General features: G+C 40.8%; 1 protein-coding gene across 25 annotated transcripts in view; it reads right to left on the bottom strand.

Moving 5' to 3' along the window:
• TENM4 (teneurin transmembrane protein 4) overlaps positions 1–24672 on the bottom strand; it is a 1559611-nt gene that overhangs the window by 78618 nt on the left and 1456321 nt on the right. For all 25 annotated transcript variants that reach the window (XM_064409696.1, XM_064409697.1, XM_064409701.1 and 22 more), the window contains 2 exons: positions 20666–20882; positions 6834–6953 (listed from right to left, as the gene is read on the bottom strand). In XM_064409696.1, the coding sequence (XP_064265766.1) occupies positions 6834–6953; positions 20666–20882 (337 nt within the window). The remainder of the gene's footprint in view (positions 1–6833; positions 6954–20665; positions 20883–24672) is intronic.

Below are 24672 nucleotides of genomic sequence, written 5' to 3'. Positions count from 1 at the left end.
ACCCAAAAAAAAGAGGTGTTAAGTAAGAAAGGAAAGTATTTAAACAGAAATTGATGACCTCTTGTTTTTGCTCCTTTGTGTTTTTCTCACTGTCTCTTCAGTTACAATGCCAAACACGCTTCAGGTAAAGAAAGTTTTCTCATCCCTGCTTCTCACTTTCATGCTTGGTACTGCTGTATGCCACTCTCACTGAGAGTTCATACATGTGATCAGACTCACTGGTTTCAGCAGAGCTGCTCATGTGCTTAAAGAGCTACAAGCTTAAGTGCTTCTCTGGCTGAGAACTGGGATCTGAAACACTCTTGATTGCCCAAAGCCAGACTTGATGCACCTTGTAAATACATGGTAAGAAAAAAGGTGAAAAAAGTATCTAAAAATTATTTTTGAAAATTAATTGTGAGTCTTTCAGATTGGGTGCAAAATCCCAGAGGATCAACAATGGGCATGAACTATTCCTAAAAAAAGTCTTTGTCAATCTTTTTTTTGGGGGAACCTTTTTATTTCATGGTTTATGGACTGAGGTGCTATTTAGGAAATAGAATTATGAAAAGGTTATTCATTAAAGAATGTTGAATTTAGTCCATGAGAGGAAGTGGAAAGTACTTCAAAAAGCCAAAGCCATGTTTATTCTACCACTCAAGTTGGGGCATCATGTTCCCAGACCTATGGAGCTTGGCTTGCAGCAGCCTCAGGAGTAACCTGCTGGTCCCTGCCAGGAAAGCTGCACAACGTTTGTACCCTGATGTGAATGTTTTTAACAGTCAATTAGCATTTGGCAACTCCTTCAGCTGGGAGGGAGATGCTTGCTCTGCATGGATCCAGGAACTGAACAAGCCAACAGGAGGGAAGAAATAAACATTACAAATGATTCTCAACAAGTTTTTAGGCAAGTTGGAAGAGGTCTTATTTGCAAACACCTCTGTTTCATCCCTTTGGCTTCACTGAGCCTGGATCAGGGATGGAATCTGCTGGGGGGAAATGGCTTCTCCGGCATCCTCAAAACAGGATGCAGAAGGGAAAGCACCACCTCCATGTCAGCTGTGAAAACAGAGCCATGCAGTATTTTTTAGCAAGCAGTGTCCCTCACAAGCTGGTTTTCCCAGAGCTCCAGGGTGCAGCTTTCAAGTTACCTTGATGAACTGAAAAAAAGGTAAACCCAAAACCGAACAGAAAAAAACAAATTGAAAACCTCCCAGTTTCCCTCAGTGAAATTAAATTTAACAAAAGGAAAACTGTCCTGGGATTGAAGGAATAAGATGATTTTATTTCTGTTTTTGCTGCTCATCTCTGATGTATTTTTTATCACTCAGTAAAAATCATACTTGTTGTACAGTAGTTTTGTTGTTTTTCTTTAAAGACTCTGGAGAGACAAGCTGAAGGATGAAATTATCTATTTATCTAAAGCGGGCTCAAAAAATAAAAATCTCACAGAAAAATGTAACCCTTTCTCATCTCTCTTCTCTGAAAGTTCATTGTTTTTGGTATTTCTGAGAAAGCCATGCAAAAGGTGGTGAATACAATATGGAAAAAATCTGGAGACTTTCTTGCTGTTTTATTAACAGTTGTTCCTACAACCCAACCCAGGGATACTGAGGACTTGCAGCCTCTTTAAACTACCACTTTAATCAAATTTAAAACTTTATTTAAAAATGTAGTTTATAATCCAGTACTGATACTTTGAACTGCCTGTTAACTTTGCTTTACAGAGAAACGCACACAACAGAGTAGTTTGAGAGTTGTCACTTTATATTCATGCCCTGTTATATAACAAAGTCTCTGGTGCAGTAATTAGGCTAAAAACATATGCAAGCCTTGAAGTTATAGGAGTTTTGCTCAGTCTAAGTAATGTGACTTAAACAGGACCAGGGTTTCACTGTTTCAGGCTGTATCTGAGCAATGTTATAGGAGAGACCTGGAATAAAGTGAGTCCCCTTACAGAGGTGAAAAATTTACCTCACTGTAATTCTAAAACTGAAATTTTACTTACTCATTTGGAGATTTTATCATGACAAAAAGAAGCCCCAAAACCCCCAAACCTGGAGCAACAAAATCAGCTTAAGAACCAATCTAGCTAAACTGATGCAATTGTATCTTTAAATTCCCTTACTTTGAAACCCCAGTTATTTCCCTGCTATCAGTAAACTGATTTACTAAATTAATTTAAGGCAACTCAGTGCACATTTTCAAGAATAGATATTCCTATGGTGAATATGCCAAATAATAAACCTGCTGAGTTTTATGCAGTTATCTCATGACCCCTGGAACAAGGTAACTGCTTGCATGTGTGCTCCCATTTATTCTCCAAACCAGAATGACACTGAAGGTGGGAGAGATGACCCTCTATGACTGTGCACTGCTCTGGACTGGGAATGCTCCGGACTGCATGCAGCCTGCTAGTGTAGCTCAGGAGAACCTGCTTCTTGTCTAAGAGCATCAATTTCTTAAAACAAACTTGACTCAATCACATGAAAACTTCGCTGTACAAAAGCTGATGTGACATGTTCTATTAAAAAAAATTATTCAAACCCATAGAAAAGATAATAGAAACTGGAATAGCATTAATTCTTTACATGATCTTGAAAGTTCTATAAAAATAGTATTAAAATAAATACTATAAAAATCAGTAAGGAACACAAGCAAATATTAACTCTCTTTCACAGGCTGGTTCTCTGGACTGGGAAAGTCAAGAGATGCATCTAATGGTATCCACTAAATCAGCAGTGTGGCTGGGATTAGAAATCAGGGATATCTGACAACACTTTCTGCCCTGACAAATTTTAGCTTGAATGGCCTTATTATAGTTCAAGGTAATTTAGAGACCCTGAGGAAGTCACTGGACTCAAGCATAGATTTCATGGGACTTTGAGCGACCTGGTCTAGTGAGAGCTGTCCCTGCTCATGGCAGGGGAGTTGGAGCTAGATGACCTTTAAGGTCACTTCCAACTCAAACCATTCCATGGTTCTATGGATTTTGGTGTTCTTTAACTTGCCCATTTACGGACAAGTGGTTTTTGTCCATAGAGTACCTACAGAGTACACAGATTCACTGATGTGCCTATTCATTTGAGAAAATACCTGCATGCATCCCTTAGCCAAGTTGGAAGGTATATTCATTATTCTGGAGGCTCAGCACTGCAACTGGAAAATTTGTTTGATGTTTGTACATCAGGTTTCTGTAGAAGCAGATTGTCTTGAGAGGAAGATGAAAAAAGTAAAATCAGAAGAGCTGACACGACAGAGTCAGGGATACACTGACCCCCACCAGCTGCCTACAGAAATCACAGCTTTAGGATGAATCTCACTTGGTCACAGATTCCTTGCTCTGAGACAGCTGATCTCTGTCATTTTTATCACTTAGAGCTGAGTGTCTACTGGGGGCTGAGTCAGCAAACTGCAGTGCTGAGCTCCTTGAAACTAATTTACCTTCTGGAGGCTGGCAGCCACTCCAAGGAACCAGGAGTCCACTAAAGCCTGGTGGAGCATACTCATGCTCTGGCTGAATTGCCTTCTGCCCTGTGCCCCTGCTCAGCTGGACCTGGGGAAGGACATAGCATGGAAGGAGCACCCCTAGCTTAAACTGCCAGTAGAAGTAGATTTGTAGTGCAGGAGTTTACCTCTCACCACCCAAGAATCAGAAAGAAATAGTTGCTTGAATAATACAAAGGTCTGGAGACTGGATAGCAGCAGTCACCTCCATGCTCTGTCCCTTTAGCTTTCATGTTTGCTGGCTAGAGGTCCAGTTTACAATACGGACCCTCTGTGCTAGGTACAGAACAACTGCAATGCAAAGAGATGACTTCTTTCCTCAGAGCACTTGTAATCTAAATGAATTATTACATATTGCATTTGGGTATTGTACACACACAAGGAAACAGACAGAACAAAAGGTTATGACATGCATTGTTGTCCAGCAATCTTTTAGTCATATATATCTGTTCTACTGGTTACAGATTTTGTGCTGGTCCATACACAGCAAGCTGACCATGACAGTGTGGTTTGGATTCCACTTTCCCATAAAGTAGATTCAGTAAGGTTGCCAGAGATACCCTTAACACAAATGTTCAAATTTTCTCCTTTTTGCAGTAATGCCTAAGCTACTGGCAATAAGAAGACACCAGCTACAGGGGTGTCCTTTTCCTGGAATGCCTCTTTATCATCTGCATTTTATTGTCACAACACTGAAGAGTTGGAGCATCACTTGGAAAGCCTCCCAGTCCCCACCAGTGTTACAGTAGGTGCAAACATCCCTGAGTGTGAACAGGACAGCATCAAGCACACGTTGCTAGCACATGTTCTTTTTCACTACAATTCTATCTGTTCCTCTGGCCAACTCAAATGAAAGTTGTGGATTGGAGAGGTGCTAAAATCCATAAATCCTCTCCCAAGTGCTAGTGGTTAGTAGTCAATACGTATGCAGCTGGAACCCCTTCTGTTACGCTTTTGTTCTTAAAAGAAAGGGAGCCAATTAGCACTGACAAACAAAAGATAAGATGAAAGGCATTCCCAATTTGCACTGCTTTTCTTTTGGTTGAGCATGATTGCTCAGATTCTGCCTCTAACACAACTGTAATCTTAATGACTTCCTCTTAATACTTTCAACATGAATTAGCAAGAATAGATCTGCTGGGAGCAGGAGACATCTTTTTATATGCATGGGCACTGTGTTACCAAATTGCTGGCTAAAGATTCTAGGTGATATCACTAAGTAAATAAATAATGAAGGGAAGGGAAGGGAAGGGAAGGGAAGGGAAGGGAAGGGAAGGGAAGGGAAGGGAAGGGAAGGGAAGGGAAGGGAAGGGAAGGGAAGGGAAGGGAAGGGAAGGGAAGGGAAGGGAAGGGAAGGGAAGGGAAGGGAAGGGAAGGGAAGGGAAGGGAAGGGAAGGGAAGGGAAGGGAAGGGAAGGGAAGGGAAGGGAAGGGAAGGGAAGGGAAGGGAAGGGAAGGGGGGAGAGGGGAGGGGGGAGAGAGGAGAGGAGAGGAGAGGAGAGGAGAGGAGAGGAGAGGAGAGGAGAGGAGAGGAGAGGAGAGGAGAGGAGAGGAGAGGAGAGGAGAGGAGAGGAGAGGAGAGGAGAGGAGAGGAGAGGAGAGGAGAGGAGAGGAGAGGAGAGGAGAGAAGAGAAGAGAAGAGAAGAGAAGAGAAGAGAAGAGAAGAGAAGAGAAGAGAAGAGAAGAGAAGAGAAGAGAAGAGAAGAGAAGAGAAGAGAAGAGAAGAGAAGAGAAGAGAAGAGAAGAGAGAAGGCTATTCATTTATTAGGAAAGTACAAGGATCATCAAGTCAAGCTGCCTTACCAGTTCAGGGCTGATCAAATTAAATCACATTATTTAGGGCATTATCCAAATGCCTCTTGAACACTGACAGGCTTGTGGCATTGAATGCCTCTAGGAATGCTGAGGTTACATTTGGTGTTGGTGGCCTGGTGTACAACTGCAGTGTGAGCTGCAGTTGAGCTCCTTGGGGGGCAGGAGGAGGCCAAGCCAAAGCCTGAGGCAAGAGGCAGGGAACTGCCAAGAAACCACATGGAGAGAGGACAGGAGCCGACAGCTCCAGACTTTCCCATGCTTAGACTGTGAGGGGATAAAAGTCCAGGGTTTCCTTTGTCCAGGGTCCCTCCTTGCAGGCACCAGCTTGGGCTGTTTTGTTATTTAGTTATTGCACCAAGATTAAATTGTTTTAGGGATCTGGATATCTGAGACACTGCTATGGGAAATCTGAGGTCTAGAGGATAAGGAACCCCAGTGTGACTGTGTGAGTGTGGGGTGTGGCTGCAAAGGGACTTCAGTCCCAGCTCAGGTGGTGCGAGCGTGACTGCCAGAGTGGCTTCTGGATAGATAGGGAAGTTTCCTTAACTGGAAGCCTGTTTCAGTGTTTAAGCACCCTCTCAGTTAAGAAATGTTTCTTCATGTCCAGTCTAAATCTCCCCTGGTGCAGTTTTGAACCATTCCCATGAGTCCTATCAGTGGATACCAAGGAGGTGAGCTCAGTACTTCCCTCTCCACACTCGCTCCTCAGGAAGCTGTAGGAAGCAATGAGGTCACCCTTCAAGTCTCCTTTTCTCTGAACTGGAGAAACTCGGAGTCCTCAGGTGCTGCTCACAGGATATTCCTTCCAGCCTTGTCACCACTTTCTTGCCCTCCTCTGAACACATTAAGGGATCTGAACACCTTTCTTAAATTGTGGGGCCCAGAACTGCACGCAGTGTTCTGAGTGAGGCTGCCCCAACACTGGATACAGCAGGACAGCCACCTTTTTGACTGGCTGGTCGTGCTGTGTTTGATACACCACAGGATGGGGTTTGCCCTCTTGGCTGCCAAGACACAGCTTCTATTCAGCTGTTGCTGGCCAGCACCCCCAGATCCCTGTCTGCAGGGCTGTTCTCCAGCCACTCCTCTCCCAGTTTATACTTGTGCCTGGTGTTACTTTGTTCCAGGTGCAGAAAATTCAGCATTTTGACTTTTTAAAATTCATCCCATTCATCACAAACCAATGCTCCAATGTATCTAGATTGCTCTGCAAGGTCTCTTGTTCCTCAGGAGCATCATGAGTACCTTCCAGTTTGGTACCATCAGCATCTTGCTACTGGTGCATTCAACTCCTGCATCCAGGCTGTTGATAAATACATTGAACAAGACTGGCCTGGAACTGAAGAGCAAGGAACAGCACTGGGGACTGGTCACCAGCCAGATGCAGCTCCAAAACAACCAACAATAATGTACCAACCTCTTCAAAAGGCATGAATAATAAACATGCTCTTGGAAGGAATTTCTCTTTAGTGGTCATGGCAATAATGCCGTTACTGCTGCCTGAACACTGTAAATTCCATACAGACATCCTACCTGCCATCTTGTCTGCTGATTGTGTATCCAAACAGAGGATTGTTGACAAAGCTGATGTTGACTCCAACTAAAGGGGTCCCATCTGCTGTCATCACCTGGCCTCGAATCACACATGCATGTCTGCAAGGAAGAGAAAAATGATAAGAAGTAAGTCTTTTTGACAAATGCATTTTCTTCCTCTGTTGATGTGGCCGGGAATTCCTACAGATTAGAAAGCCAAGACCTTTATAACCTGTAAAGCTGGAGGTCATGCCGTGTATTTTGATGTTTTGATGCTGCCCTTGAAGGCTTTCTCAGGCATTGTGTAAAAACCTGGGATAATCAAAGTGAGGTTTACAATTACCCTACTATACAAAATCAACTGCTGCAGCATATACTTAATTAAGTATAAACTTCTGTAGGATTCACATCATCACATTGGAATTTCACAGACTCTCCTGAGATGGAAGGGCCTTACAAGGATCACTGAGCCCAGCTCCTGGTCCTACACAGAACAGCCCTCAAATCATTCCACGTTCCTGAAAGTGTTGTCCAAACACTTCCACAACTCTGGAAGGCTTGGTGCCACAACATTCCTCAGGAGCCTCAGGAGGTGCTTCCACTGCCCACCCACCCCTCTGAGTGAAGAACCTTTTCCTAACAGCCAGTAGTGTCTTAACAGTATTGCCCTAATTAAACCAAAGTGCATTTTAAAATCAAAGAGAGCTGAAAATTACCATGCAGTACATGGACATACTTAAGGCACAAAAGCTACAAAAGATCCTGACGAAGGCTTGGCAGCTCATTTCTTTCCCATTTGGGAAAACCATGACAGAAAATTTGCTGGGTTCAGAAAGCTTCCTTACAATCTGCCTGGGAAGCTGAGCACACTAATAGGATGGGCTTTCTCTTCCCCTCTTTTTCTTCCCAAGTTTGGTAGATGGCACCATTTTATAGGCTACATCTATTCCAACTACTCTGTGATCTGTAATATGCTCTTTTATCTAAGGATTTCAAGGACCTTTACAAACATGGATTAATACAGCCAGATTGGTATTTTACAGAGAGAGGAAATAAAACATGGAATGATTTTCAGTTGTCCAAGGTCAGTCAGAAAACCTGCAGTAAAGCCAAAGACAATTTTTCTTGGTTCTCATTCCAAAGCCTGTTTCCAGACTTCTAAGTCATTACTACCTTGCTACCTTAGGAACTTCCCATAAAGACAAAACATCACATGTCTGTGAGAGTGTCTGAACCCAATTTTTGGCTGAAGGTAACTATTTTTCTGAGCAGCAACAGCAAATTGTAGTGTCAGTGTGCTAACGTGACCCAATGAATAATTTTTCTAAGTGCTGTCCTGCTGGAGAGCAGAGATTGAAAGCCAATGTTTCTCCAGGTGCAGAACCAGATCTCAGCTAGAGTAAATCATCCCAGCTGCACTTCAACGGAGCAATGGTGCTTTGCTGGTTCACTGAGGCAAAGGATGATTTCTGCAATGTTTTGTAAAGATGATTTCATAAACACAGATCATTAGGGAAAGAGCCAGTTATTTTTTTACAGTCCACCTAAAAATCTGAGATTGTAATGCAAGGAGATAAAGTATAACTTCTATTTAATAAAGGCTGCACAATTTTTACATTCCACAGTACAGCAAACAGACCATTTGCCAGGGAGTCTTAAAAAAATCCTGCTGATCTAAATAGAGAGCTCCAATATTATCAAAAATTACAGCAGCAATGCCAAAATGTGTCTGCAATCTAAGATGTGACTATATTCACATACAATTTTGGAATAGGTCACAAGAAAATTAGATACTGGAAATTATTTTTATGTCACTGAGTTTTCTCTGATGTATCATCACTGACTTAGGAGTCATGTAGGAAAAGACTTGGACCAAATTTGGAGCTAATAATCCAACAATCGTGCAATGGTTTGGGCTAGAAGGGATATTAAAGATCATGTAGTTCCAAACTGCCTGCCTTCCACTAGAGTGCTTTACTCAGAGCCCCATCTAACGTGGCCTTGAACATTTTCTGGGATAGGGCCAATGAGGGGAATAATATCCTTAATACTTCTTTTGCTTCTCCCATTAAGGACTCTAACTCAGCTTTCCATATATAATAACTGGAAAACAATAATCCAGTACAGTATTATGCACTCTTTAACACACAGGTAGAGCAAAACTCAAAAGTATCAAGATGCCATGGAATATGCTTGGAAAAATGTCAATGCTTGGAATAACCCCAATGAAGTCAACAGGTCACCATCTGCAGTGCATTTTTTGCATAAAGTGAACGTGTCTGAGAACATCTCTGAGCCAACAGCCAACCTAGGCTCTCTCTTCCCAGTTTTTTCATTATCTGCTCCGCTCTGCCCCATCTTCTTTTCCATCCTTCAGAGAGACCAGATGATGGGTTTGAAACTGCCTTCTCTCAGCTTATCAAATGAGCTGAACATTTTGTGGAAGACAAGGAATCACTGCAAATTCTTTCATGAATACTAACACCTGAGTACAAAAGAATTGGTGTTCTGTACCACACATTCAAGTAAATGTTGAACAATTATTTTAAAACAAATGTTTTAAAATAATAAGAACAAGATCATACATTTCTGTGAACCAAGAAGAACACTTCTACCTATTTTTTCTTCTAAGAGGTCAAAGCAAGTAAAGAAAAAAATACATGTTTCAGGTGTCTCTCCTGCTGCCCTACACATAACACATGTTCAGGCAGTTTTAAAGTTCTAAGTAACAGTGCAAGCAGATTGACCTAGACCCTCAGCTCAGTAAACGGGGGATGAGCTTTATATCCACAAGCATCTGCTCCATTACATATCACTGACAGCTGTTTCTACAACCAGCACAAGGTGGGCAAACAACAAGCCTCCTCTCACCTTAGCAGCTGTAGCAAATGCTTTTGACACCCTACCCTTGGAAAAATACTCAGTTCCCATCCTGGCTGATGCTTCCCAGCACTCATCCAACTCTGCTAACACGTGCTCATGGGCGTGGAGGCTGTCTCTTCCCAGAGAAGCAGCTCGTCAGCAAACCCAGCTGCATCCCCACCCTCCTGAGGACTCTAACCATTGCTTTATTTCCATGCTTCAAGGAAAGATGTTACCACTAAGGGGACATCATTCCCAACCCACAGCAATAAAAAGAAGATGGAGCAAGATGCATGAATCTGAATCCATTTAAAAGAGATAGAGATGGAAACTGGAGGAATACTCAGGCCCAGACTGTCCCTGATGAGTCCCAAATCTTCTGCCTCCCTGGGTGATAAAATTTGTCCTGCTTGAATAAAACACAGTGCATTGGAAGCAGCTGGCTTCTCTAGTGTCAACATGTCCTTTCTGGAGACAAGATCAAGTGTCTACAACGGCCCAAGCCCCCCAGGAACCTGGTTAATGCTAATTTAGTCAGCTATTTCCTTCAGTTGACCTTGGTCTAAATGCAATTACCCTGCAAAGAAGTTAAGTGGTACTGCTAAGATGCTCAGCTCTGCTAGAAGGTCTCCAAATACATTTACATAAAATTATCTCTTATGTTAATAGAAGAGATTTATTCCAACAGTCCAGGCCTGCTAGTTCAGAGTGTTTTCTGCAGTTGAAGTAAAATTCAATTTCTTGTAGCCTGAGACTCATATTTTCATTAAATTATTAACAGATTCCACCTATTGCCTCTGGTTTTTGGTTTGTTTTTGTTTGTTTTGTTTCCTTCACTACTGTTACATAAGACTGTATGGATTCTTGTTTTACAAGGAAAAGCAGTCTCAATTTTTTCCTCTTCTTTAATTAGACTTTTCCTTTTAAATTTTTTTATTTGTCCATAAAAACTTGCTTGAAAGACCAAATCATTGTCAAAATGCTATTTACAATGCCAGATGGTGTATCAGACAATTTTACACTGTTGCTTTGTGAAGTTACCCTTTACTCCCAAGAAAATTAAATTAAGTCTTTCTGCTAAGATCTGGGCCACAGTGGCAAAACAGACAGGGGTGCTCTGATGCCTTTATGTTCCTATTGCTCAGAGACAAATAAAATTTGACAGACTGTCAACAAAATTCAAGCAGACCAAATCAGCCTTAGAACAGAAGCCAGAAAAGTAAATTCCACAAAAGCCATTTCACCCCATGGGAGCACATTAAAGATTTGTCTTTAATACTAACTCTGATCCAGTGTCTCACAACCTAGACACTGGTCCTTCCAACACACTTTTGTCACAGATGTTTTCTGGTGACAGTGTGCCTGGCATTTGGAAATAAGGAGAAAATACTGTTTCTGCTAACCATTTTTCGTTGTAAGAAGAAAATTCCATGCATCCTCAGTCCCACTTTTTCTGCAAGAAATGTAAGTTCTTACCTTGACTGAGGATAGGTGCCATGGGAAATCTCACTCCAATTAATTTCTGTTGCTCCTCAAAATACTTCTCACATACCTCATTCTCATTTAAAGGTTTTAATGTGTGAAAATGGTTATCATGACTGCTTAGCCGTCCTCAGCCAAGTTAGTAATAACAAATATTTTAATTTGTCATTATAAATATTTTTAAACTTACCACTTTTATATTTTATTGGTATATATAAATATACATGCATATATATAGGATTTACCCTTTTTCTCAGGATAAAACTTCAACAGATCTCCATAGGAAAAAAATCCAGAAAGTTATAATTCATTGGGAAGAATGTTATTAATGAAAAATAATCTCTACAGCCTTTCCGTGTGATACCAGTCATGTCAGCAGGTCTGTTTATGTCTCTTTACTGCACCTGCAAAATGAGAATCCCCTCCTTACAGAGACATAGGAAGAATAATTGCAGTAATCTGATAATCTCTTTGCATAGGATTTTTTACATTCTCATGGCACTCACCTGTGATCTGCTCAGTCTGATAAGTGCCTAGAAGTACAGACACAGTACAATCTCTTGTCTTTAGCCTTGGCTGTGGCCTTTTTGCTTGAGAGTAAGGGAAGATAAAGCAAAATGTACCTCGTCCATTTTGGGTTGAATGCACCTGTCTAATGTTAAACAACCTCAGGATAGACAGAGCCCTTGGTAGAATGCCAGGTAAAAGCTAAGGGCATCACGATCAAACACATGGACACAGAGAAAATGCCTGAGCTGGCAGATGAAGGACAAAAGAAGAAGAGGAAAGATCAGAACACAGAGACGTTCAAGTTCATTGCTTGTGGCAGTATTTCCCTCAAAAGCAGTCTGTAGAAACAGCCCTGCCCACTCGCCTCTTAACTGTGGCGAAAAACCTCCTGACAGTCTTTCCTTGAACTGAGTAAATCCGTCTGACTTTTTTAGTTCAGTTTAGTTGTAAGAAAAGCTTAAAGTCAAAACCTATGTACTGCTCTTAGCTGCCATCTGAATTAAGGAATTAAGGTAAGGAAAAAGAATGCAAATGATCTTTCTGAAGGTCTCCTTGTTAGAAAGAAAAAAGGCAGACTTTTATTTAGGAACTGAAAATTGAAGGAGTCATCCATAAAGAACCCCACACTATCATGGACAGCACAAGTGAATTTCTGAAAGGGTTTGGCACATGTAGGGCAGCTGGGATACAATCCTGCTGGATTTAGCAGGACTTGATGCAACAGGACATGGAACAATGGTTCTAAACTAGAAGAGGGTAGATTCACTCTAGATTTAAGGAAGAAGCAGTTTATGATAAGGGTGGCAAAACACTGACACAGGCTGCATGGAGAGGTCATAGCTGTCCCATCCCAGGAAACATTCAAGGCCGAGTTGAATGGAGCTTTGAGCAACCCGATACAGCTGAAGATGTCCCTACCCATGGCAGGGGCTAGATGGCCTTTAAATGTCCCTTGCACCCCAAAATATTCTATGATACTAAATAACTGATTAGGCTCATCTGGGAGTTTGCACTAAGGGAAGCACCAGAATGCTGGTGTCAATGTGACAAAGGGACTAAATGCACTAACATTTGGGTTTGACCATATCCCAAATGGAGACCTGCTAAGTGGCACTGATAGACATGGCTTGGAACAGATCCTGCCATTCTGCTTTGTCAGCCACTGATGGACCGGGGGCCCTGGAGAAGGAGAGTGGGCGACAAAGAATAAAGTTTTTTAAGAGCTCTGAACAGAATCAGTAAAAGAAAGCTAATTTTAAGTTGTTTGAAGCAAGAAACTGCACCTGCCCTGTTCGTTCAACCTACTCATTGAAGGTACTAAAAAGGTCTCATCTCTGAAGGATCAGGAGATGCTGACGACTATGTGGGCATGGTCCTTAGGTGTTAACCTTTTGCAAGAAGCCTTCTACATGAAAGACACAGCAAAGCCAAGTGAATGAAAAGCTCCAGTGAAAACTCATTACTTAAAATACCTGAAAGACAGGAGGAAACACTACATAATGCTCAGATACTTTTATAGATGTGGCTAATGAAGTTGGTTTTTGAAGTCAAAAAAGAAGTGCTTATTAGTCAATATTTATAGTAACATCTCTAGACACAGATTTTATTCTTGCTGTCTCTTTAGATCTGGTCTAACTTGACAGTATCAACCCAGTGAGTGTTCTTCCTCTGATGTTTTTAGTATACATGCAAGGACTTGGTTTTCTGATCAATTGTTGTTCAGATTCTTTGGCTTCCCACTGCATGCACCAGACTCCATTCTGATCTGTGAAGACTTATAAACTGATGGTTCTTTAACATCTCCTTGGGCATCATCTTTTTTCAGCAGCATTAGTGACTGCTGGTTGTAGCTCCTCCAAAAGGAAAAGGAGGTATCTTTATAGTGTGACAGCTTGGTAACAAAATGAAATATCCTTTGAGGACCATCTACCACTCCTAGAAACTCCATGATCATTGCTCTCACAAGAATTCCCTATTGGCTCCATTCTTGAAAGACTCAGGCCCTAATTGCTTTGAATACTTTTCCCAGGAATTGAACATTATTCACCTTCTCGATGTGTGTCCTTTTATCTTTATGACAGCACAATCTTCCTCTCTGATCTGCCAAGCAATCTGGCCACTCTTGGAAAGAGATGCCACGCCTGCCATCCAAAGCATCTTGTGTCTCTGTGCCTCATTGACTCACTATTTTTACACCTCAAAATTTCTCAGTTGAGCTATAATGGTAAGGTGGGAGCGTAAGGGATATGGGAAGGCTACTCAGCAGAGGAAAAGATGCTGATGACATCTGTGGAATTGTAAAACTGCCTCCAACTGTTTAAATGAAAGTATTTTAGAACAGAGTTTTATAGGAAATGCAACACATAATAAAGTTGGGCTGTGCTTTACTGCAAAGTTTCAGTGAAGAATCCTTTTACTCACAATGTGATTGACTAATGCTTTAAGAACTGATGACTCTCTCCTTTTCTCCAGTAAAACCAAAGAAACACTCCTCCTTTGCATAAGGTATTAAAGAAACACAATCACACTCATATTTTTTAGGTCTGTATAATCCAAATCAAGTGTCCAGTAGTACATAAGGTGCAAGATAAGTTTTCCACCTAATACTGAATTATGCTTATTTCATGATTTTTCAGAAGTAATTTTATAGCCATTATTTCTATGAGAGATAAAGACTTTATGCTGCAATAACTTTCAGAGATGAACACTGTATTCATGTCAAGTCTTCACTAAAAATGACTGTAGAACTTAGTAGCTCTGTATTATTACAGTATTTTACATGTGGTATTTATTTTGTAAGCTCTGGCCACATATTCAGCTCTGCAGAAGAACAGGAATAAAAGCACCGCCTTTCATTGAATCTGAGGCACCATGAAAACAAAACCAAGCAGAAGAAGAGGAAAAATACATTATTTCCAGGTTAATTACAAAATGATCTCTCTTTTGATGATCAGAGGGGAAGTTCTGTAACTACTGATAGATTTTGTAATGATCAAAATGATTTAGGAAAAAAATGTCCAATAAAATACAAAAGATTTTATGTTTGGGATTATAAAACTGCTTTTTTATATAGGACATTTTAACCAATTTAGCAAATAAATGCCACACTCAAAGAACAGACTCCTCCTGATATGGCAGCTTTTTTCAGAGGACAGTAACTTAAGTACTGAATAAATATTTAATCAAATATCCACATGCAGTTCCACGAGAACGCATCAACACCTACACCATAGTTTGGACTCCTAAATCCAAAAGTGCACATCAGTACCTCTGTAGTCTGGGAGCTACTTAAATCTCAAGCCTTCAAAACTTGCAAGCATTAAAAAAAATCCTAATGAGCTGTTTTCTGCACACTCCAAGAGCTCCTTGGGACACAGGTATCACCTGAGACCTTTTAATTCCAGGTGCAGCATGGTGCAGTGTTTCTATCAGTTGCCTCACTGGGTCTTGGAGGCATGCCCAAATCACACTAGAAAGATCCTACTCCTTCCCTTGTGCTTGGTCATAAATATCTCACATTTTAAAAATATTTTCAAAAAGCTGCAGCCCAGTTTCTCTAACGACTGTACAAAGGACTTACAGAATCATAGAATCCTTAAGGTTGGACAAGACCTTGAAGATCATTGAGTCCAACCAAATTCCTTTCACTGACAGTTACAAAAGAGGAATATAATTACATCATAGTTACAATATCTATGTAATGGAAAAGAACATAAATATGGACAGGAGCTTTGCTTCCATGAAGTCTTGCAGGTACAAATTCCACAAAGTTGATGTAAGTAGGTGCATATATTGCGTTAATTTACTATATGGAAATAATATTATGCTAAACTTAAAATCAGAGGGCAAACATTGGAAAGGAAAATAAGCCCTGTACATAGGAAAGGTAAATTTTAAAATTATGCTTGAAGGGATTAATTATCAAAATAAAAACCAGTAAGTTTTTAAAAAGCTATGACTTGTACCTAATAAGGAGTTCATATGAATAGAAAGCATCGAAAGAAGAATGATGTCTTTGGAAGACAATAATGCTGGGAAGAAGAGGGTTTGAAGTGTTTGCTGTGTTAAAATATGGAAAAATATGACCTTGCTTCCATTAGTGTAGGTACCATGCTGTGCCATGAGTGCTTACCCTCAGAACACTGGATGCTGTGTTATTTCTATGACACAGATTTAAACAGATGCTGCATTCCAAGCTGTCCTAACCCACGGTGCTGCTGTGCTCCCTAAGCTCCTGTATCGCTTCTTCGTGTCTGTGTTCACTGAGTGTACCTGACCCAGAGAATTTCCTGCTGCTGGAGGAACTGCATCTGCCTGGAGCTGGACCAGAGCCATGGGCTGGACTAGCCAGCTCAGGAAAAATCATCAGGATTAAAGCTACACCTGGGAAGTTTTGGTTCTTTGACCTCTAACTTTGTTTTCAGCTAAAGAAGTGTTTCTTAGGTCACTGTAGCAAAGTTACACTTGATGGAAAAACACAGAAAAGACAGAGCACCTTGATTTCCTTGGGAAGAAACCTCAGAAAGATCTGCTGGGGTGAATCTACAGTCCTCCATGAATGGGATGAAATGTGTGAAATGAAAAGAGAAGATGCTTTGAATATATGCATAGAATAGGTTTGTATTGGAAGGGACATTAAAGACCATCCAGCTCCAATGCCCTCCCATGGGAAGGTACACCTTTCACTAAATCAGGTTGCTCAGAGCCTCATCCAACCTGACCTTGAATACTTGCAGGTATAGGGCAGCCACAGCTTCTCTGGGCAAACTCCCTCAAGGATACCAAGAAAATATAGCAACGTTCTTCAAAATCACTTAGGACTGACCAGAAGGACTAACTGACCAGAAGGACTACCTGGATCAGTAAGGTAAACTGTTCTGCTTGGAACACAGAGGGACACAGGAAGTTTGAGTGACATGTTTACAGATACCTTGTCGCTCAGTAGTGGGAAAAAATGTACAAAGTTAATTCTGATCAGAATTTTAAATCATCAAAACCAACTTTATACAGACTACTGACCTGAGGGCAATCAGGGACTACTCTTGCAGTTGATAACAAATGCTGCTCTCTGATGTTTCATGTAACTCAGATGGTTATTTCTAGCTACCCAAGTAATCAGAACAGGTTGATACTATTGGCAGCAAGTAGATATACACAACCTGTCTCAAAAAAGAAGTGGTATAAAACACACTTCTAAACTGAATGATTTGAAATTCTCCTTACAAAAGTGCCAATTCTACACATGGTTTTCTAAGGCACTTTAACCATGCCAGCACTTATCATAAAAGACTGTGGAGCAGGACTTTAGCCTGTTCTTGCCATTTTATGAACCTATCCCTCAAAAGAGAACAAATATATCAGGTGTCCTACTTTATAGTCAACTTATTGACACCACTGCATCTTGCGCTACTCCTTATGGTGATGGACAACTAAGAATGGCTTAAAAACAACAAAGCTAACAGTAAGAGTAAGTGGTTTCAAAATCAATACAAGAATGATCAAGTAATAGAGGAGTACTTGTTATCTGTTCATCAAAATGATGTGAAAAGACATTCTGCACATTCAAAATTTAATTTAGCTACTTGCTTTATCATAATAAACACTCATTTCAATATGGGTAATGATTATTTTTTCTTCCCAGACATGAATAATATATAATTTCTGGTATTTGGGAAGAGACAAGGTCTTTGCCTTTATCCATCAGGGTAATTTATCATTGTCTTTCTTTTTCTTCTGCACTGGTGAGAGAGCTTGTCAGCTCAGCTTGTTCTTAAAAAGCCAGAGTGTAATTCAATAATAAATTCACTCAAAGGCTAGCTGTCACGAGACATTCATTTATTTGTATCCATTAGGTGATCTGCACTGCTGTTCTCTCTGAAGAGTGGCTAAGCTGTGGTTTTGAATCTCAGGAAATACATTGCAGAGATATTCACGCTGCTGCCACTTCTGCACAGGCCAGACAGGGATGCAAATGTGCCCCGGTTCCCTCAGGGTGATAATCAGTCAGCCATGACCTAGTGAAGCCCGGAGGAGCACTCAGTTCCTGACCTGAATGGTGAGTGTGCCTGTGCCACTGGTGCCCATGCAGGATACCAGACACACAGGACACAGAGATCCATGCCATTTCTGTGTTGTCTGCTCATGGGGGACTGCTCACAGCAAATGACACGGATCCAACTCCAACCCTACCCTATGAGGATGATGGCATTGGGACAGAAAGATATAGGAAGTTCCATGAACAGAATACAGTCCTGATCTACACCAAGAAGGAGACAACTTCATTAATAATCCCAGCAGCAATGGGAGAGGGATCCTAAAGCAGGATGCTGGAGCCCTCCATAAGAATAACTCCTTCTTGTCAGACAAACTTTTAAGCCAGCAGCTGAAAGGAGTGATGAAAACAGCTCATCTTGCCCCCAGTGGCTGCTGTGATTTTTATAGAGACACAGAGCAGCTCCATGGATAACAGGGATATTATCACCTCTCTGTTGGAAAAGCAACTGGTGGAGTTTCAGTGACGATGCTACTGAATAAAGGGCATATCCACACATGCAAATACAGGCAGTCTTGCCTGTCCAGACAAACTGGATCCCAGATGGTCCCAGACCATGTTTCCCCACACATCAGTCACTGACTACTGCTGAAGCACTGTCGTTTCCAGGGTGATCAGAGGAGCTGTTCAAAGGTCCAGCTTTCTGGGAGGTGAAACAGGCAATTGAAACTACAGAGAGAGGCCAAATAAGAAGAAAACCTTTGCAATGGTTGAGTATATCCCGATCTATAGGATCTTTAAGAACTAACAGGAACATGTGATGTCTTTTAAAATCCCAAAAGAGTAGTGGCATTTTCAACAACCCGACATTCTCATGAGCCTGGACCAGGTGCTGTCTCAGGGGAAAATATACCTTCTGTTGAGGTTCTTCAATGTTACTTGCAATCACTCTTGTGAATCAAGATACTTAACTTGAGAGATGCAATACAATCACAGCTTGAGGCGCACGTATCTGTAGACCATACTTAGTGGCACACACCCTTATGCTGATAATTTCAGAATGGAAACCTCATAAATCATTGCTACCTCTGTATAATTCTTCATCCTAACTTAAATAGAACAAGTTTTATTACTTCCCCTGCATTTAATCAAAAGCAGTCATTAAAACCCTTCCTATAGATCTGAATCTTTGCATTCCCTCACTCCAGTAACCTACATATCAGACAAACATTTATGCTAGCAGGTGCTCCTTTTGAATTCTGAATTTCTCCTTAATAAGACATCTACAGATGGTTAGCAGGTCCTTCCTACATAGAGAACTATCATCAGATCTATAAAACACATGTATCTTCTTTAGGAATTTACGTGACACTAAATGACACATTCTTTCTGTTGGTCCTCTGCTGGCACTCTCAGAAAAAAATTCACTATATAATTAGAAATTCACACTATTTTTCCCCAGCTCTGTATGCTGTTGAATGCAAGCAGCCTTTCAAGAGAAGCTGCAATTTTATTTTTTTATTGCACAAATATGACGATTCCTCTAGTTCATTAGTTGTATGGAAAGTTCACTAAACACAGATGTGTGTGTACCAAAATTCTCTGCCTGTCAGAAAGGATACATATGGACCTGATAACAGAATCCTCTGTGGAAATGCTGAGGAATTGCTACCCTAAATATATCAGAAAAATGAAATGGTGAGCATAATCTAGTTCATATTCTGAAGCCTGATTTTACAGCAACAAATCACAATGATTAGTCCAGAGTCCCAACTGTTCAGTATCCAGTACCTGTGATCTTCAGAATGCCAATGAAGGACAATAATTTGCAACATAAAAGTGTTTGGTTATAATCTGAGTCACTATTGTCAGCTTTCTGGACCATGAAGACCTTGGAAGCAAGAAGTATCGGGAAAAATATCACATCAGGGCAATTTCCTGACACTGCTGTGATGATGATGATGGTAGCCTGTAGGCTACCAAAAAAGACAATATATGGGAGCTGGTAACCAAGAGATGCTGGCAGTGTCCCTCCATGAAAAGTATTAGGTCAGAGCTAAAGGGGCCTGAGAGGCCAGTTGAGATGTAAGTGCTGAAATAAATACCCACACAAACATGAAGGTTGTGTATTTTCAGCACCAACCTATTAACTGCTGTGTGTGGGTAAGCTGAAAGTAAGCTTACAAGAAAGTAAGCAGTTCATGACTGGGTGAAGCTCAACAGAGTTCAAACATGTTGAGAGCCACATCCGTGATCGGGATCACTACTTCTGAAAGGCAACATTCAGGGCAGATACTGAATGATCTAAGAATATGACACCCCAGTTACCCTGTTACAAGAAATGATTTTCAGGGATGACCAGCCCTGACAGACAGGAATATACTTAAACCAAATTGCTGAGAGGCAGTCACAGAATCGAACTGCTATGTTTTGTTTCTCAGTTCCTGTTTCTTGATGATGATTGCAATGATAAAGAATTTCTTGATTTTAAAACCAATCTATATTCAACCTGATGGCTTATGTTGCAAATCACTCTAACAACCATCCCTAGATGGTATGATTTTCCTCAGTTCTTCTGAAGTCTCTAATATTCACACTATAGACTGCAAATAGCATTCTAGTTTCCTTCTCTTTTGTCTCTGTCAAAGGAAGATTTGTTACTGCTCTTTAGGAGATACTTGTGCACAATGTCAGTCACTTCATCTAGAAGAGCTGAATGGATGCCTTTCACTCCTTGAAATAAGGAAAGTGAGGAAACATGCAACAACTTGTATATGTTGGGAGAGAAGCATCTTGCCTTACTGTCTGGCAGGAAATTGTAGGTGAAGAGACAGTCAGCAGAACTACATCAGCCACAAAATTCTTCAGGTATCTACTTCACTTAAACAATTTTCATTATTCTGCATCTTGCTGCCCTGTCATGTCTTAAAATGGCCAAGTGGCTTATGCTTTACCACTTACTGAATCAACTCCAAAATTCACTTACCCGCCTTCAAAAGGATTGTCCCCTGGGATGACATGAGTGCTGTCCTTGCCAATCAGGAACTTGATTCGATCATAGAAGGAATGCAAGCTCTGCTGGGAGACGGGGGCTTGCGTCTCCTGGATGATATCCAGGGGGTCCGGGGAGCCCAGGCACAGCGCATTAACGTGGCACAGTGGCTGCAAGCAGCAGTCTGGGTCCATGCAATCCACCAGGCCATCTACAGAAGTGTAAGGAACATTTTAGACCAATGAAAACATGGAGTGCTGCAGACTTCAGGGTGCAAGAACTCCTTCCAGTGCACACAATAGAGAAATGCAGATTTTCATCTACATTGAGTAAGGCATGTTCACTTAAAGTCACAATAAGGAACCCAAAATACACGTTAATACATAACATAAATATGCAGTAGTATGTAATATATGAAAACTCATATATCAGACTGGGCCGTCAAAAAAGCATATTTTAGATTAATCCTAGGATGTGCCATTCCATAACTCAGTCACTTTGATAACTAACTCCAGAGCCCCCAAAGATTGTTGTAGAGTTTTTTTTTTGCCAAAATACACAACTTCTGTACCTTGCTCCTAATAACTGCATCACACCAAAGCTACCAGGTTTGCTTTCAGTAGGACTTAATAGTGAATAAAGCCATGGTATCTGCCATGGCTGCAGAGAGATCAGTACCTGTAACCTAGTAAAATAAGAGTAGAAAGTGAAGGAGATTTTGCTGGGAAGGTTTGATCTTTGTTGACCTTGGTCACATTGATTTGATACTGACACAGAGTAACAGATGACCTCAAACTCTCAGGATATAAATCTCACACTTTCAGCACCATTAAATTAACAACAATAATAGCAGTGGACACACATGAAAAGGCTTGCTGAGGGTACTCCAGTAAAATGAGGGTTTGCATATCTGTCAAGCCATCAAATGCAGACAGTACCACTTCCCCTCCCACCACCACAGCAACATGCCCCATTCATTTGGAGATGCCACTGCTCATTGCAAACAGCACAGTAAAAAGCAGTGACAGGAAAAGAAACACCCAAAAAAGCTCAGAAGAGGTTTGATGAAGCATCACATTCAGCAATACAAGTTGTTAGCATGTACGAGAGACAGATCTTCAAATCAGATAAGGAAACTGGATGTTTTTGTTCTGGGGTAATGGGATATGGAGCCCTTCACTTCCAACTCATCAGTTCCAGCAAGACAGTTTGACAGTGAATGAAAATTACTACCATGTGATGGCTGTTCACAGACCTAAGTGAAATGAGTGGTTGGTCTCTGTGTGGCTGCTGAGAGCTCCATATGTCATAGACACCACCTTTACAGCAAGCATCCTACTAACAGCTCCAGCAGAGAGGCAAGAAATGAACGTGCCTGGAGAGCAACACTGTCCTGAGAGGTAAAGCCCTCCTGAAGTGAGATAAAATCTTTAGTTTTCAGGATAATGGATTTTTAATCTCAAATAAACAGTAAAGGTATTTTGTTATTGTTACTGTTTGTGAGCTTCCATTTTGTCCCATTTTTACCAGTATGAATTAGAAGTCCTTTCACTAATGTAATTGGCATTACTTTGTATTTACTGCAATATAAATAGGATGAAATCTGATCTTTCATTGTTTTAGTATTTAAGATGGCTCGCGCATCACGGATTTGGATTCTGTTGAGTTATACCTGTTCCAGTCTTGGAATAGTTTAGTGTTTAAAACATCACCGACATCATCCTTTCATGTGGTTACACACACAAAGCTGAACAAGCCTCGTAGGGGTTCCCAGAGCTTTCTTTGTCCAAGTAGGTCAAAGACAATGAGTACCTGCTCCATGTACACATACACACACATACACACTCTGAGTCATTTCCACAAGTGCTCTGCACTTGCCATTAATGATAATGGGAGCACTATTAGGCCAGCAAAAGTGCTTTGGAAAATCAGATCTGTTACCCTTACCTCTGTCTGTCCTAAGATCTCTACATCTTTATAACTCCTTATAAAATTACCACAAAAAATGTTCATCTCAGACACTAAACCTATCCATCGGCCTTTTCTCTTGATGACTAGTGATAATGAAAAAAAACTAATTAGAATTTCTTTGCCCATTAGAAAAATTGCTTGCTGCAGATGATTATATCAGTAGGATTCTGGAAGGTCAAATCTCAGATGGAGTTTGAGAGACAGTTCGCAGAATACAGACCGGCTTAGATGCAACAGGCTTAGTCACAGCTACCTACTTAAAAAAAAAAAGAAAAGAAAAACAAACAACAAGCCAGCCTTGTTACTATATTGACTACAGTTTCAAGCAAGATAAAATGTTGTCTTTTTCTCACACACATTAATAATGTTTTCTAAGGCTACAGACACTTGGCTGAAAGGATGGCACACCAACTATACCATACCTCTTCATTAACCTGTCTTTTTTCTAGGCATCAGAAATGTGTTTTGGGGCTGAAGCTACAAGACAGCAAGAAAATGTTGTCTTTGCAGGAAACTGTAGATAAATGTTTGAAGAATAGATGCAGAGGACAATGTTCTGAACAGGTGAGAATGATGAGGACTCATCTGCAGATAAGCCTTTCAACTAATTTGTTTTGGACCTATATGGAATAAATTGAGGAAAACTACACCAGAAAGGATTGTCACTGATATCCTAAATTCATGAAGGCACTTGAGGGCTAAAATGGCATTTAGCTACTCAGCTTCCTCTAATACCAAGAGCAGTTTCAGGACAAAGCATTTCTTTAGCTTACCAAAATGTAATGGCTATTTTTGTCTGAGTCATGGAGAAGAGCAAGAGTTAATCTACAAATCAGATCATAAATAATGATGTTTCCATGTGCATACTGTTTTCTTGGTTTTTTTATTGTATGGTCCAAAAGTCATCCAAGTGGTGCCCTACAGTGACTTGTTAGGAGATATAGTCACAGCATACATAGCTATGACTTCTCATGCCCTGATATCTCTCACTGCATCCATCAGAAGAGTGAGAATCAAGTGACATTTGCAAGAAGCTCCTGACCCATGACTTTGGCATTAACTGTTCAATTCAACAAAAATAATATGAAGTTGTAATACAAAACACCTTTGAAATCCATAAAGCATAAAGGTGAATTTTCATTAGAAATCACTGCAAATTTTTTAGACAGGTAACAGAGGGAGGTGAACATGGGGTCAATTCCCTCTGCACCCCAAGTCTAGCAGCAGCAAAGCCAAAGAGACCCATGACCTGCCATGTGGATTCCTAACTCCAGTAGCTCTCAGAGCACAGGTAGACTGCGCAGTAAGTTCTTAGTTATGGATGCCTTTATACAGCTCTTGGTTTTAATAAGTGACAGTTCTCTTACTTAAATATAACTGTAACATGACCATGGCACTTCATAGCAGAGAACAAATGTGTTGCTGAATTATCTCTGTGAGAAGTTTAAAGTCTTGCATAGGGGGATTACTGCAACTCATACGTTTTTAAGGCTACTATGATCAGCTTGTCTGACCTCTTATACCCGTAGGCTGTTGATTTTTTTTCCCTCCCAGAACTGGATTAAAGCCTGTGTTTTAGAAAAATATATACCAAAGAGAGCTGATTACAGTGAGTCAACCACTTCCTCCAATAAACTACTGAAATGCTTAATTACTGCTAGGGAACTGTGTCTTATTTCAAGGTTGGATTTGTCTAACTCCAGTATCCCATGACTGGTCTTGTTTGGCCTTTGTCCATAAAGTTAACAATAGTTCCTTCTACCCTGCATGCTCTGATGTCTTTCCCATGTGCAAGTACCTCCACACAGAACAGTAACCCATTCCAAATCTTTTCTCTGAACAGCTAAGGAAGAACAAAATTCCCAGTTTAAGGTTTGTTTCCCATCCCCTGGACTTTTGGTGTATGACATCCTTTGAACTCTTTCCAGTAATTTCACATCTGTTATGTGTGGACACCAACACTGGACACAGCACTATGTCAGCAATATTGGGTACAGAAAAGAGACCACTTCCTCTTCTCCAAAGAATTT

Source organism: Passer domesticus, chromosome 2, assembly GCF_036417665.1.
Source record: "Passer domesticus isolate bPasDom1 chromosome 2, bPasDom1.hap1, whole genome shotgun sequence".
Classification (NCBI taxonomy): Eukaryota; Metazoa; Chordata; class Aves; order Passeriformes; family Passeridae; genus Passer; species Passer domesticus.
Note: the sequence above shows the minus strand (reverse complement) of the source record. Positions and strands in the feature narration are given on the sequence as shown.